Genomic DNA, 17,040 nt, shown 5'->3' on the forward strand with positions numbered 1-17,040 from the left:
GAAGAGTTTTTCCTGAAGCTGTGGAGGGCTGGAATCAGAACTAGCTGAGACGCTTGCACAGCGCAAGCATCGTGTACATACAGCAGTGATCAACCAAGATGGAAGAAGAAAAATAGCGAGATGAATCTGAAGTTGGCAGATACTAAAGAATGTAAGAGTGGTTACTGCACCTTGATTTTTGCAATTTCCTACATTGCCAGTAAAAATGAATTGCAGTATTTTACATCAGTGTAATAAAGCAGCGGTAACCTGAGAACGTAAGGACTCATGGGATGCTTTCAATTACAGAAGCAAAAGATGAAATACTTCTAATCATTTTCTGCACAGTTTCACTTCAAAATTTGAACAGCACAATTTTGTTGTTTATCAATTTTTCTGCAAGAGATGCAGGACTGGATAAAGGAATCTTGTGGCCCTTCAGTATCAGGTGTCACTTTCTGTGGCCAGGACAGCAGGGCTTGGAACAACCTGGTCTAGCAAAAGGTGTCCCCTGCCCCTGGCAGGGTGTGGATCTAAGGTGGTCTCTTTAAGGTCCCCTAAGGCCCTGCCAGTGCAAACCACTGGGGGACTCGAGACTCCCCCAGTTGTGCCACGCTGCTTCCCAGGGATGACATCTCCGAGCCCCAGCAGTGCTCATTTCCTGTTGCTTATTGCCACATTTCTCATTGAGACTGCAAGTTAAGCAAGTCCCTTCTACAGTAACACAGTGTGAGAGCCACAAAACCCCTCACACCAGAAGGTTACAGCACATTTTATAATGTGGGGTCAGTGTCAATATTTTCACATTACCAAACAAGAAAATTGTTAGGAGAGAGAAGACACAGGACTGATTTATTGCAAACCAATGCCCACAACTGTCATGTTTCAATTTTAAGGTAAACTGGACTTGCCAATAGAAATTCCTTAAAAGTACTTAAATATGTATCTTACTCAGTAGACTTCAAAGACCATTTCATGCCAAACTGAAGTCAATTTCATAAAACCCAAATCTACTTTTTAGGTAGAGAATTGCTGATGAGAACAAATGGTGCTTATATGCTGGATTTTTATAATGATTACTTAGAAATCCAGAGACGTATTTCTCAGGGTTGTCTTTTACATAAAATAAAATCACTATAAAAATAGCAATTTCACTTCATAAAGCAAAAGATCCTGACATTACTAATTAGTTCAATAAACAAAGATGCACAGAACTCCATGAGAAAATAAACTTTACCTTACCTGATAAAATTCCCGAAGCCAATTCTTCTGCAAATTTTCCGGCTGAAAAATAAAAGGCAAAAATTAATTAAGAGTAAGAGAAATCTATTTTTACAACAATATTGTGATATTGTTGCTTTCCTCGGTGTATTCAAGAAGACAGCTTTTTTCACAATTAAAGTAAAAAGTACAAACACAAGGATGTTTCTCCAGGATGCCAGTGCACAGACCTCATCCTTCCATTCCTGAGTCCCCTGTGATTCTCACCAAAAGGTGCATTTTCTATAGGACTGCACAGCATTTGTACCCACACGTTTATCAGGCATGACACACCTGAACTATGTCCTGTTAGAAGGGCATTTTCATCACCTGGGGATCAGGAACTTCAGAGGCTGCCAGCTGAGCTTCAAGTGAGCCAGGTTCACCTCACACAAGTTGGTTCAGAGCAATGACCCCGCTTTTGGGGATGCTCCAACCCATCACACCTCCTGCCAAGGACAAACTGGGAGAAGCACTTGCAGTCCTTTGCAGATTGCTCCAGAAGTTACAAAAACTGAAGCAGCAGAACTGCAGTTAAGTGCAAAGTTCTGTCTTTTCAGCAACAGGCCACAGCCTAGACGTGATCACAGAGGGAGAGAATTGATTTCTTGAGCTTTATCTTCTGGATAATTTTTGCATCCTAGCGGGGAATAGCAATACAAATCAGATGTCCTTGTGACAGCAGTGGCAGGAAGGTGCAGAATCGGTGGGAGGGAGCAGAACACCAAACTGGAGCCCAGAGACAGCTGATCCCTGACAAACAGCTCTGACACCCCCTGCCCAGGGCCAATGCACAGGCATGGCACTTGTCTTCTGCTCCATCCTCCCACTGAGCGAGGATACAGCTGAAACAAAGGCAGTGGGAGAAGCAGCTCTGGAAGTTCCTGTTGGCAGCTCCACCACAGAAGGTGCTGAGGAGGGCTCTGCCCATGGTGAGCACCTCCTGCAGCAAGGCTGGCTCCCACTCTGTGCCCTCCTCTGCCACCACCACATCTTTCCTTCCTCTTTTACCACTCTGGTACAATTCTGTAACCTAGCCCTCTGCCCCACACTCCTCTCCAGCCACCTCACATGAATGAAACAATTTGAAGGACTGGAGATAACAAACAAGTAGAAAGCTAATTTGTCTTCCTCTTATTTTTCTGTCTAAAAATAGGCACATTATATTTCATGTCTTCCACAGATTTTGGACTTCTTCCTATCCTTTCTCTCTACACTCTGTCCTTCATTAAATTATCTCATTCTTTTTGTAATAAATGGAAATTAATCTTTTCCCTGTTCTCTTTGATGCTAAATCATTTCATACCCATCCATTCACCGATGAACAGTTTCTCCCGGGTCACTAATCCAAACCCCACTTTATCAGTCTCTTTCCTTCCAGCTATCCCCACCTCCAGCTCGGCTCCAGCTGGTGGAATGGTGCTTCCAGCCCTTCTCCCCTGCTTCAGCTCCTGCTCCTGGGGATGGATCCACCACAGAGCAAACAGGAGAGGCAAAAGAAAGCAAAGTGCTTACAGACATTAACACTTCCTTTGGAATATCTAGAACTACAGAATGGTTTGGGCTGGAAGGGACCCTAAAGATCACCCAGTTACACCCCCTGCCATGGGCAGGACACCTTCCACCACACCAGCTTCCCTCAAGTGCTGTCCAGCCTTGGGCACTGCCAGGGATCCAGGGGCAGCCCCAGCTGCTCTGGGCACCTGTGCCAGGGCCTGCCCACCCTGCCAGGAACAATTCCTGCCCCAAATCCCACCCAGCCCTGCCCTCTGGCACTGGGAGCCATTCCCTGTGTCCTGTCCTTCCATCCCTTGTCCCCGGTCCCTCTCCAGCTCTCCTGGCACGGAAAGGAGCCGCAGGTCTCCCCAGAGCCTCCTCTGCTCCAGGTGTCTGTGCTCTGCTCTCCTGCCAATCCTTCCCTGGGCACTCTGCCCTGTGCCCACCTCCTGCCTGGGAGCACCAGGTCTGCTCACACGGATTGCTCAGGGGTATTTGCCTGCTTTCAGCACAGGCTGCTCACCAAACACACCAAACTCTGCCATTCCCCCGCTGAGCTCAGCAAACACCCCTGGGCCTGCAAGCTCTGGCTTCATCCCACCCTCCACAAATAGAAATCCTTCTCAAAAGAAACTCTTCCCCTCAGTCAAGCACAACTTCCAGACAGCAACACCACATGGGATCCACATTAAAAAAACAGGACGCGTGTCCTGCATGCGCCGCTCCCCTCAATTAAAAACAGTTTTGACCTTTTCCTGGAATTCCAAATCCCACTAAAACTATCTCTTTTCATGATGAGTTTCCACTTGCAGTCTATTTATGTCACACTGGTGACTGTAATGGTCAGGTTTGTAAGAAAGACCAGTCAGCTTGTGAACACATGAACACCACATGAGCTGCTAACAGCCCGAAAACAAGCGGCTTTTCAAATCCAACACACAAGTAGTCTCTCTTCTCCCCAGTATTTCTATTTCCTACAAAATTATACTCAACAGCCAACAGGAAAGCTTTAAGCCTGTTGCAAAAATATACTCAGATGGGGAAGGAGTCTCTTCAAAAAAAATGAGAAAGGGAATATATATTTAGACAGGGTAAGGAGCCTTTCATTCAAAAGGAAAAAGGCAAAAGAACTAAATGAAACTAAATTAACAGCCTGGAAAATTTCTTTTCTGCTTTGTTCAGAGGGAAATGGAAGAAAGCCGATGAATTATAGAAAGCATGTTCTATTTTGTGAAGTTTATTTTTAGCAAAGAATAGGCTCATTTTTTAAGCTAAAAGGAAAAAAATCTTGACTCGTTTTGTGAAAACTGGGCTCCAAAATGAACGAGAGGAGAACTGGCCACTCAGACTCTGCACACTGCCTGAACACACAAGGCACATCCAAGGCCAGTCTGTACATGCCCGACTGGAACAGCCCCACAGGGCTGAGGGACCACTGGGAGCCTGAGCTCTCCTGGCATCCCACAGCCCCAGCACTGGGTCTGATGGCAAAGCAAGGCTTGCACAGGTCTAACACACACCCACACCCTGTAAACATGAGGCTGAGCTGTGTTTAACCGTGTTTTCTGCAGGTACCCAGCACACAGGCACTGCTCATCCTCATCCAGCTGATGGGCTGTCCCTGGGCTCACAGCACAACAGGAGCAGGGCCAGGGCTCAGCCTCCACAGGCTGATTCTCTCCACACAGGACAAACCCCCATGGGCACAAGCTCAGGGAGATAGCTACTGCTGCATAAAGTAACTTTATGTAATTTCCTGCAAAGACAGGAATAAAAGCAGTCCAGAATCTTGAATCTCCTAACTCCAGTGAACTGCCCATGTACTTCAAATTTAACTGCTATTACTGACATCTTACTGAAAGCTTAAAAGCTTCTGGATATTTGAATAACCATCGTGTTAAGAGCATTAATAAGAGTTAATCCAACACCACATAAACTCAAATTGTTAGCAAATTGCAAGATTAACCACATTAATACACTCGGGTTTTCCATCGCTTTGTATCCTGATTTGGGAATGATGCAGGGAACTGAAAGAATGTACACCAAATTAACCTGCTTTTGCATGTGGATAGATAAAATAGATCTCTGGCAAAATTCACACTCACACCACCACCATGGTCTGTCCTGTGTATTTGTGGGGTTTCTTTCTGTGTTTGAAGTGAAATGTTTAGAACTCCCCCAGGCTGAACAGGGGGATATCTACCCCTGTTCCTTTACATCTGCACAATACAGAAACATGCACAGGGGAGCAGCAGCATCCAGACTCACATCTCCCAGGAACTAAGGGCCAATGATCCAAACAGTTCTTCCTGTGGGCTGAGTTTTACAGAGGCTTGAAAACACCCCAGGTTTCATTAATCCAGTGCTCTGTGTCAGCTGCAGGCCTCCTCACAGCTGTGCTGAGCTGGCCTCGGGAGGCAGAACATCCCCAGGCTCCCAGAGCCTTCTCCACAACAACCAGCAGCCTGGTGAGAGCACCACAGCTCCATCTTCCCACACAGACACAGGCTCCCAGCAGGACACACCTACAGCTCTGGACATCCCAGCCCAGCAGGAGTAACTGCAGAGCAGGAGCCCGCTATAAAAAATTGCCTTAAATCAATACGGTACAATGTGCTCTGTGGAAAAATAAAAATAATAATGTAATTTTATCTAAGTGCTCATGTTTGCAGACAGTAATTTCTGTGACCTAAAGCTCAAGAGCTAAAGGTCATGAGCTGCATGCCCTGCTGTGCAGCAGTGTCTATCAATTCCTCTGAGTAATAAATGCTCTTTCCTCAAGAAGATATATCCTTATTTATGAGCCAAACGCCGTGTGATGGGGCTCTGCTCTGCCAGGGATGAAAGCCCTAGCCTTTCCCAGAAGCGCTGCAGAATCAGTCCCAGGAGGAATATGCCAGGAGAGTGCGAGCTGTCAGCAAGGCAGCTCCAACACACCCGATATTCCATTAGAATAAAAAACCCTTCACACCAAAAAACCACAGTCCCAAGACAGATGTGAATTTACTGCCAAGTGACTCCCAGGTGAGTTCAACACACTAATAAATACACAGTGATCTGATATAAGTATTTGATAGCAGAGGAGACAACGAGAGTTGTTTACATCCTATTTCAGAAATAAAGGGCTAAGGGAGATACTTGGAAATTAATTTCAAATTGATCTAGAGAGTAGTTTTTCACAATTCCTCCTCCTTGCTGCTATGAAAATTTCTGTAATAAATGCATATTTGACCAATGGCCCAATAATACACAAAGCTTATTTTCAGCTTTATTCAGAGGTGCCCCATGGAAACACCAACCTTGCTTTGGTGATGCTGAGAGTGCTCCCAGCATCTGAGGGCATTCTCCTGTGGGATAACACCCTCTGTCAGCGAGGCTCCCACAAACACATGGCCAAATGCTCAGCTGAGACAAAGCATCTCCTGCTGGGAATGAGCTCTGGAATCACCAAGAGTGATCTGGAGTCCCACTGGCACAGCCACCAGCCGGAGCTCAAAGCCCCAAAGCCACCCATCACTGGTCCATGAGCCACACGTGGCACCAGCCCAACAGCATCCAGCAAGGATGGAGGGCCAAGGGCTCCATGGCACAGAGCTCCTGGTGCTGAGCCCCAGGGAACACACCTGGCCATGCTGGGGCTCAGGGGGCAGCTGAGTGCTGGGCACTACGTGCTGCCTCCCACTGCTTTACTGCTCAGAGAGGGAAAGTGAGTCTGTGCCAAACACTGCCCATCAGGAGACTGATGGCAGATAGCTCTGCATGGCCAGGGCAGGGCTGGTACAAGCCCTGTGTGACCAGGACAAGGCTGGCACAAGCCATACAGGCTGGCACAAGCCAAACCATACAGGCTGGCACAAGCCAAACCATACAGGCTGGCACAAGCCAAACCATACAGGCTGGCACAAGCCAAACCATACAGGCTGGCACAAGCCATACAGGCTGGCACAAGCCATACAGGCTGGCACAAGGCCAGGGCAGCAGTGTGCTGAAGAGCAGAGTGGTCCCAGCCTGTTCAGCTCAGGTGAAGGCACCTGAAGACTCTTCTCCTGACAGGTGACACTGAAGCAACTCCTCCACTGCTGTGTGTCACAACCAGGTATCCTTGAGCAAAAGCAAAGGTTTTGGGTTTGCTTTGCACAGGAAGGAGGGGGGAAACCACCCAACAACAAACCAACTGAACACAGGAAGCCTCAGTTGTCCCATGTATATTATTACTGACATCTTGGTTATTCAGGAGCCAAACCCTTTTCCCTCCCACACCCTTGGGATAGCCCAGAACAAGGTTTAGTTGCTACAATGGTGCTTAACATGCAGATGCTATTAAGAGCAAAAATTTAAGAAGAAAATATCTAGATGATTTTTATAGTAAAAATAAAGCACACAAGGAGAAACAGGAATTTTCAAAACCGTGGACAACTCAGAAGAAGCAATTTAGAAAAACAAAGTCTTGAAAGGAAAACAGTTTTGCTCAATTAATAAAACATTGCTGATGCAGTTTCAAAGAAGCAGAACTGATACATGCAACTGGAAATAACCATCCTCAGTATTCCCTTAAGTTTCCACAAAAGACCATCAGACATCTGGCAGAAAAGCAAGCTTAGAAAGAAATAAATTGGCAGAGATGTGTGCAGCCCTTCTCAAAGTGTTTCATCCAGCCAGCTTCAGCAGAAGCAAAATCTCAAATGAAATACACAGATACTTCACCACTGCTTTTAAAACAGAAGTACATTTAAATTTGACATTTATATTAATTTGGAAACCTAAACAACAAGCAAGACGGAAATAGTGATTTTTAGATCTCTGGAATGGTGATATCTCCACATATTTACTGAGCATATCAACCTTAGGGATTGTGTTTGGGCCCCAGTTACAGAAAGGAGCCTGTTGTTCTATTGGTCCATTCACGTTGTAAAATCCCTGTGCTTCTACATGTAACAACTGGATGTACAGTCAGTGTTTCTGATTTCAGCCAGAATACACCTTACAATAATACACCAGGGCTCAATCCTCTGGGTACAGTGGAAAAACAAGCAAAAAACCCAAACACAGTATGTTTTGAAAGAGAATATTTTTCTGTTCCCCCACCCCCCAGGCAAAAGTGCATTTTCTAGTATAAAATGGAATTTTAGCAGCTTTCATGAAAGAAGAAAATAAAGAGTAAACACATGAGATAAAACAAAAAATACATTCCAAATTAATTTGTGCAACATTGTATTAACTCATCTGAGGTTACTACAGTGTCAAAAAGGCAGCACTGATGGCAGCTCTGGATTTCCAGAAACCCATCACTGATGGGCAGCAGCTCAGCATTCCCCTGAAGGACACCTGTGCACCAGTGCCCAGGAGCAGGGTGGCAGCACCCCTGAAAGAACACCTTCCAGCTCACCTTGGCAAGAGACAACTCCAGGGAGCAGCTGTCAGTGCCAAACCCCTCCAGCTCATGGGCTACGCACGCACAGCTTTCCTCATTGCGGGGGAGAGGCAGAAGCGAAACTCACTGCTGTCACCAAGCCATCCTTTTCCCACTTCTTTTCTGAATTTCAGCTCCCCCTGGAAGCTGAAGCAGGAGCAAGGCCCCAGCTGTGTGTCCAGGCAGGTGTGTGATGCCCAGCAGCGCTGCCCCACTGCCCCTCAGCCCGGTCTGTGCCCACGGGGGCAGGAGCAGCTCCCACCCCTCTGCCCCCTGCAGCACCAGCCCACCCTGCATGGGGACACAAAGACAGCAGCCAACAGCCTCAGCAACACCTGCCTCAGGTGCTCCACATCAGCTGAGCTGTGAACTGGGGTCTCTGCCCACCCACTGGTCCCCACTGCAGCCTGGATGTGGCCAGGGGCTGGAGCATCCCCGAGGATGCACACCCCTGCTCAGACCCTTCCCCACCCCTCCCTGTCCCCAGGCTTCCTTCACCAGGCAGAAGAAAACACCATTCCTGTGCATATAAACTCTTCAGGGTTTCACTTTGTCTTTTTTGCCATCAACTTCAAAGTAAAAGTCAGCTCTCCCGTGGGTGCGTTTCCACAGGAAATCCTGCCCCTTGTTCACTCTTATCCTTAAAGAGAACCATTTCCTTTGGCTTGAAAGCGAGCTGCCTGTAGCCCTGTGCCACAGTGAATAGTGTTTAACACTAAATATAGACTCTGAAGGAAGGAAACGTCAGGCAGACAACAGCAGCGAGGAGTGTCAGCGTGCAGGGCTGGATGAACACACTCTGCTAACACAAAACCCGCAGAATAACCAGCAGTGAGATCACAGCTTCCCTTGAGTTTGGGGGAAAAAATCCACCATTGCCGAAAATAAATTTTAAAAATACCCAAAGCAACAAAAGCATGCACAGATCAGAAAGACACCCTGCCAGCACTCCTGCCTGCTCCTCATCTCAATGGTTACACTCACGTGAGCATTTTATGATTTTAGGCATGTGCACTTTGCTCAGCTCTGAAAGCCTGTGTGTTGTTTCAGCGTGGGAGGTGTCCCACAGTGCACAGAACCCAGCATACCTGGTGTCCCCCCTCTGCTGATCACCCACAGCTCCTCAGCCCAGCCACTCACAGCTTTCCCCAGAAAGTGAAACCTTATCTGCAATACCCCAAACACAACCCCAGGAGTTTGTGCACCCGATCCCACCCGAGAACCTGTGAGATGAACAGTGGTATCTAATTGCAGGTCTGTCTTTAACCACCGTGCTGTTCCCACGACACAAGGCAGCAGTGAGAGCAGTGTCACCCAGCCTGGGAGCTGCTGCACCCCTTTGAGCAAACACCTGCCTGGGAAAGGAGGATGCTGGAGCTTGCCAATGCACCAGCTCCACACCTCCCCATGGGTACCAAGCCCAGGCCATCCTCCAGCTCCCACTGCTGCCTCTGGACCACATTGCCATGGCTGCAGTGACCTCCCCTGCTGCACAAACTCCTTCCAGTCTGGCCCCACAGACAACTTCTGAGCTCCCACACCTCCAGCTCCATGTGCCAAGATCCCTAACCAGGGAAAACAAAACTAACAGGGTACATTTGTTGGGTAAAACAAATGGCAACAAGCTCCAGCTGAAAATCCAGTCCAAAAGTCTTTGCTTTTGCCCAAATAAGTGCAATAAAGGTTATCCAGGTACAACCAGGGGTCAAAAGATAATGAATTTGTTCCCTGGTCCCACTGTGTACGGCCAAGTGAGCCCCCTGTGCTCAGGAACACATGGACAGTTTGACATGTGAGGCTGCACTCCCAGCACAGCTCAATGCTGTGCTACCCTCCTCCTGTCCCTGTGGAGACATCCTGCATTTCCCCCTCTTTTCACACTAAGTGTTGATACATATTTATCCAGTTTCCATCTGTCTCCCAGACCCCGTTTCAGTCAGCAGGATCATTTCCCCCAGCATCACTGGGGAGGCACAGCCAGAGGTGCTGTGAGCACCCCCAGAGGGGAGCACCAAAGCTCTGGGGCACACGCAGCCCCAGCTCCATCTGAATGAAGCTTTACTTGCCATATGCATTTACAGTTGGGAACAGATTAACCCATTAAATAAGTTACTGTTAAAGCAGTGTGACCAGTGGTTAGTGATGCAAAAGGTATTTAATATCTGAACTTTCCTGGCTGCAAAGGGGCTGCTGAAAACCAAAGTGGTAGCTGTTAGCACAACTCCACTGCAAAGAGAAAAGCTTTGCAAGCACTGCTGGGCTTCCTTCACTTCCCATCTGCATTTCCTGCACAATTTTCCAGGCTTTAAGGCATGAGGGACAGATATTAACAAAGGGTAATAATGTGTGTTTTTTTCAATATAACTCTGTAAAACAAAAATGGCAATTGAGCTAAAGCATCCCTGTCCTACAGCTAACCTCAGGCTTTTGTGAGCCAGAATTAGGGCCCAAATCACCTTTCTGCAGGTTTTCACTGAACACTGGTGAAAGAGAAGGATCACATCAGGCAGCAGGTGAAGAGTAGAGAAATGAGAGCACTTTCTCAGAGTACACCTGCTGAAGGTAACCAAGTACCTGGAAAGCAGGAGTTCATCCCAGGAACTGAGGCTCCTGCCTTGCAACCCTGCACAGGCAGTGTCTGTGCCTACAGCTGCATCGATGCCTCAGCACTCAAAACTTTTGTGTTGTGTTTGTCATTTAGACCTTTTAGATTATATTTTTTAAGAAAACTCCAATGGCCCGGTGAGTAGCTCAGACATCATTCCTATGAAAAAATGTGACTTCTCACAATTTCCCTCTCTGTGGCTATACAAACTTGAAAACACAAATCAAGCAGTCTTTAAGGCAGAAAGTAAATGAGTGAGATCTCAAATCTCCTGATTTCAGGTTTGTTGCTGCAGTTACAGTACTGGGCTGGGGGTTGGCAGCTCCCCCAGTGCTGCCCCTGATCATCCCAAGACAAGGATAGAAAACAGCTCAAACTCCAGCACCGGGTGTGAAAAGAAAACTCCATTCACTGCACGAGCAGTGATCTGACAGGCTGCACAGCTGCAACCAGCTCCAAAGGACTCAGCTGCTGCAGAACTACTTTTCAGTGCCCTTTTTGTAAAATCCAAAAGTAAATTTATTTGCCATGCTTTATAAAACATCTTTTGTACGTGTGCCTGATATTCAATAGCACTATTTCCACACAAACAAAGTCAAATGGTAAAGCAGGGCAATGAGCTGGACAAACAATAAACTGCAGAAGTTCTGTACATAATGGCAGAAATGGGAAGCACAACAGAGCTTCCCTCCTCAGGCAGAGGGTGAGCCCCCAGCTTAGTGTCCCAGGGCACCTTTCCTCCAAAGCTCCTGGGATCTGCTCCCCACCTGATCCCACCCTCCATCCTCCCTGGTGGGACTCAGTCTCACCTTGCATTTCACAGGTGAACACCCGGCAGCTCCATTCTTCCATCAGAGCTCTCAGTCCAGCCCACACTACCTCAGCTCCCTGTGACACCCCCAGCAATGATACAGTACAATTACACAGTACAATTACACAGTACAATTACACAGTTCCAGCAAGGAGGGGTGCCAGCCCCACAGTGGTACCCCGTGTGCCAGGCACTACACCCAGCACAGGCACTGCAGCCCATGCCCCAGTTAATCCTTTAGCCATAAACACATGTATGTTTTTATATGCAGATATATGTTAAAATTGTATTAACTGTGAGGAAGGTAGGCGTACAGGGAGCTCAGCAGGCTAGAGGCCAGCACAGAAGGCTGTTGTTAAGTCCATAGGCTGTTCAACTCCTCTCAAACTTTTACAGTGTCCCCCTGAAAGTCTTGGGAATTCCACAAGGCTTTGTCCTGCAACAGAACAAAAAACATCTCCTGGCAAATTCACTGTGAGAGCAATCAAGACAGGAAGCTTTGGCCAAAAACAAATAAACAAACCAAGCAACCAGAAGTCAGTTTCCCACTATTGACACAAAATGTCTTGGCAAGGCCGAGCAAGCCACGGGCTTTCACATCAAGTTAGGCAGCTTATCCTCACAATAATGGAATGTGCAGTAAATGCAGAGACACGAGAAGGAGCAGAGATCTGTGCCAGACTGAATCTGGCAGGCCAGGCAGGATGTGGGGTGAGCACAGATGTCACCCAGGAGGTGGGGAAAGCCTTCTGCAGTACCCAGGGGCAAAGCAACAACCTGAGCGAGTCAGGCAAGCAGGGCTGGCCATGGCTGAGCCTGGGCAGCCACAAACACACTGCCTGCACTGGGGTGGGTAGAACCACTCCTGCAGAACTCCTGGAGAGGCTCTACAGCTCATGGGGAAGGTGCTACTGACAGCAAAAGCTTTGCAGATAAAAAGAGCAGAACAAAAATGCCAAGGCTCAGCAATATATAAGCCCACAGGAACAAAAATATATATATATACATGCAAAAATACCTAGAAGTGTTTTCCCCCCAACTCATTAAATAGCACTTTGCCCTTTTACACCCATCTACAAAATTATTCTAAAGACACAGCCAGGAACAGAGACTTCCAATTCAGAAATTACATCTCCAGAGTGTTTTTCCTCATTGTAACCATGTTTTCCTCAGATAAGAGACAAGTCTGCAGTAAGAGAACTGATGCACACATTGCCACAGAACTATTGAACTCTTCCCAAGCTACTGTACCTACACAGTCTGGCACACCGGACTTGAATAAGCACGTGCTTGAAAATTAAAATGCAAGTCAAGCACTTCAAGAGCATGGGCTGCAGGACCTGCTTATCAGCAGGGAAAGTGTTTCATTGAAAATCACTCCCTTTTGTTACACAACATGCACCATCCACTGCTGCTGACAAGACAGACTTTGGAGGGAACAGAGGGAAGACATCCTCAGCTGAAAATCTTACTTTGCTCCTCCAACCCCCCACTATAATTAGAAATAAGGGTGAGTCTGCCACAAGGATGGGCCCTGGGAAGGGAGGTGAGCCCACACTGGTGCACTCCTCTGGAACATTCTGCAGCTGCTGTGATCACACTGCTACTGCTAAGGGGTCAGACAACCCTGTTCTATCTACGAGAAATTTAAAAATCCACACACAAAATCTCATTTCCACAAACATGTCGTGGACACATTTATTCAGCCAGGCTTGAACCAACACAGAAACCCAATGTGTGGCATCGTGAAGCACCAGTGGAAACCCAACAACCACCACTGCAGCCAAAATTCATTCTGTGCCTGTGGCTCCAGAAACTCAAAGCCACTATGGAAAATATTGTATATTTAAACCTAACTATTCAGAGATATCCTGTTTGCAGTGAGGTAACACCTCTATTTTTCTCTGTCACAAGGAAGTGCACTTCACCTAGTATCAACATTCCTCATGGTGATGGAATGGCTCTTTTCCTGTTTAGGAAAATGGGCTTCAGGCTTCAACTAAACTCTAAGGAAAAGTAAGGACAACTTTATTGACCTTTTCTCCATGAAATTTTTTTCATATTTTGATATATCCCAAATGAATTGTGGGTTACACTGGGAAAAGCCACCTGGAGGTTCCTCTGATCACCTGAAAGAGATGAAATTGCAATGGACTCCTCACTGGCTACCATGGCACGAGGATGCATTTCAGGACAATGCTGCACATCTAGGGACACACCCACAAGGATAGCTGCACGTTTTTACCTGCTTCTCTAGGACAGCTCTAGAAGCATGTAGTTATGCTGAAATACATTAATTTTATTTAAAAAGCAAGGGTAAAACTGTCCTTAAATTCAGGATTGAGAATTAGGATTATCAACCCAACTGCTGTTCCCTTGGGCTGGAATCTGCCCCCCAGTCCTCAGGCTGGAGCTGCTGCCAACAGAGAGAGCCCATGGAGGGAGAATGGAGGCTGCAGCTCAGGAACCACCACCCTGCAGCAACCCTGTGCATCAGACTCTATATTGTGATTTTTCTCTGACAAACTGTTCTCCACCTCATGGCACCAACACAAAATACAGTCCATTCCACAGGAAGAGAGTTATGGAAACTGTCAAAACCTACAGAAAATATTCACCATCATATTAATTTAGTTCAAACAATAGCAACTGTTTCCATCCCTGAGACTGATTCCACTCCTCAGAGCAGCTCAGCACTAAGAACTTGGTCTCTCCCCAGTTCCAGCCCTCCTGGAAGGGGCAGCTGCTGACATTTGCCAACACACACGAAGCCACCCAGCCCAGCAGCCCTGTGTCCCACCCTGGGAGCAGAGCCTGCCCACACCCAGTGTCCTCCCAAACCCCTCTGACACACAGAGACACAGGGAGCAGTTCTAATGGGTGACCTGAACACTCACTTCAACCTCAGCACCACACTGGAAATGGAATTTCCTCGCTCAAGGAAGACCTGTACTCGACTGCTAGAATACTTTCTTTATTCATAAAGTAAAGTACAAGTGAGGGCACTTCACTTGGTATTCTAAGAAAATAATAAGTGAAAATTCTCTTCCTGCCCTGTGCTTATAGCCTTCTTACATGCCCAACTGGATTTTGTTTCCCTCTTAAGTTTTCATACAGATATTTTCCACAGTAACACAAAATATACTCAACTGCAGTTACAGATTAAAAAAACTAACTGGAATTATTTATTAATGCACTCTTAGTTAGTATCTGGTCTATACAGGCTGTCATATACCTGTTTCATATTTCTACTTGAAACTAAAAAAGTTTGATATGCTGCAATTAGCTACATCCATCCCTGTACACTGTCCAACTTCAAAAGTCACCAGAGTCATATCAAACAGAAACTTCAAACTTTCTCCCAGATTCCATAGCAAAACATCAAGTTTTTTTATACTTCTTTTTCTGGGGCTGAGGAGCTCAGTTTTCCCCCTGAGCTGCCAGCACAGGTGTCCTCATGTGACAGGTGCACCATGGAGGTGCTGCCACTGGAGCTCACTGCAGGCTCACCTGCTTTGCCACTTACTCTGTTCTGAGAACAGACAGTTCAAAGTGACAGGGCACAGCTTAAAATATACAAAATAGACCCAACTCTTGTTTTCAACCATAACCAGCCTGTCAGAGATCCTTAAAGGCACACCACATATCTGAACCACGTTAAAACTCTAGAGTTTTCCTTGCATTCTCCAATTTCAAGTCTTCAGTTAACAAGAGGATATTGGCCGTGGTGATCATTTCACAGTTCATACAGATTAGAGTGCAGAACACAGTAAATGATGAAGCTGTGACCACTCCTGAGGGCTCAGCAGGGCTCTGCAGCCTTCCTTGGGTTTGAGTGTCCTCATCTGATGTGTGGAGCAGCCATGGGCTGCCTCAGAGCCAACAGCCACAGCCCCCAGCCCATGTCAGGGCATGTGACAAGGACACTCAGCAGCCCAGAGCAAGGACATCCTTGTGGAGCAGGACATTTCCCCAGGGAGCAGTAACTCTGTTATTTCAGCCTCTGGGGGCCACCCTGCACCCCACACCAGGGCTGGCCCTGCTTTGTCCTGGGAGCTGCTCTCCCGGTCCCACAGCCAGGGCAAGGCTTTGAGGGGCCCTGGTTCCAGTAGGACAGCACAGCTCTGCTCAGCATCCTCAGACACAGCCTTCTTTACAGTCAGAAAACATTCAGGATGAAAACAACAGATTCCCAGCCAAATCCCAGCTGGGGTTCCCTGAGCATCCATCTGACTGGGCTTCTCCTGGCACCATCCCACACTGATGGGCTGCTGAGAAAGTGACCCACATTATACAGGCTTGGTTCTCCAATTCAGCTGTAATTCTATTTACAACCCAGTGACAGGAGTGTATATGGGCAGGTTCTCAAACCCCTGACAGAGCCACAGCTCACACATAAAATTAACCATCAGTGCTTAGCTCCAGACTGCTAGAAACAGTGCTCAGGGCAGCCACTGGATCCAACCAAGCTGGATTCCAGCTACAGGCTGCAAATTCACTGACCCCAAAGGAACACTGTGTGGAAGCTCTTGAGCCTATTAGGGGAATTTCTGGGGGAATGCCCTGGAAGAATCTGCCACAGGCTTTGAGAAAGCCTGACTGCTTAGGATGAGCCAAAAAGGCTTCTCTGTGGTGCTCTGCAACAGCAGGTAAATCTACCTCAGTTTCTGTATGTCAGTGCCCTTTGTCCTGCCCCTGTGCCACCCCTGTGTCCCCAGACCTGACCACTGGCTCCTGACCTCAAACTGAGACACTGCAGGGAATCAGCTCTTCTGTCCCTGGATGCCCTCGGTGGGAGTTTGCAGGAGCCTCAGTTCCTGGGATGAACTCCTGCTTTCCAGGTACTTGGTTACCTTCAGCAGGTGTACTCTGAGAAAGTGCTCTCATTTCTCTACTCTTCACCTGCTGCCTGATGTGATCCTTCTCTTTCACCAGTGTTCAGTGAAAACCTGCAGAAAGGTGATTTGGGCCCTAATTCTGGCTCACAAAAGCCTGAGGTTAGCTGTAGGACAGGGATGCTTTAGCTCAATTGCCATTTTTGTTTTACAGAGTTATGTTGAAAATAAACATCACTGGAATTCTGTACAGGAGCCCCTTTGTGTCTCTCTTCACTGACCTGTGGTGTGTGTGGGTTCAGTGAGTGCCTGTGCCCAGCTGAGGCTCAGAGTGCCAGCAGCAGCACTATCCACTGCTACAGCTCTGTCTGGCTGTCTGGGTGTCTGTCTGTCCACCTGAGGAGGAATTACCGTGCCTGGGCTGCCAGCTCTGGCACTGGCAGATTTCTGAGTGACACTTGTGGCTGTCCCAGCAAGACAAGCCCTGCTGCTGCTGCCAGGTGATCACACCTGGGGAGACAGCACTGCACAGGAACACGGGGACAAGTGAGCACTGAAACTAGAGCTGCCAATATCAAGGTGGGGATTTCACTGACTTCCAAAAGGCAAACTAGTTGATAAGGTCAAAAGTTAATTAAATCAA

General features: G+C 47.3%; 1 protein-coding gene across 4 annotated transcripts in view; it reads right to left on the reverse strand.

Moving 5' to 3' along the window:
* Positions 1 to 17,040, reverse strand: part of INPP5A (inositol polyphosphate-5-phosphatase A) — a 178,913-nt gene that overhangs the window by 137,689 nt on the left and 24,184 nt on the right. For all 4 annotated transcript variants that reach the window (XM_086899511.1, XM_086899508.1, XM_086899509.1 and 1 more), the window contains exon 2: positions 1,222 to 1,263. In XM_086899511.1, the coding sequence (XP_086755637.1) occupies positions 1,222 to 1,263 (42 nt within the window). The remainder of the gene's footprint in view (positions 1 to 1,221; positions 1,264 to 17,040) is intronic.

This window comes from Cyanistes caeruleus, chromosome 8 (genome assembly GCF_971803275.1).
Source record: "Cyanistes caeruleus chromosome 8, bCyaCae1.hap1.1, whole genome shotgun sequence".
Classification (NCBI taxonomy): Eukaryota; Metazoa; Chordata; class Aves; order Passeriformes; family Paridae; genus Cyanistes; species Cyanistes caeruleus.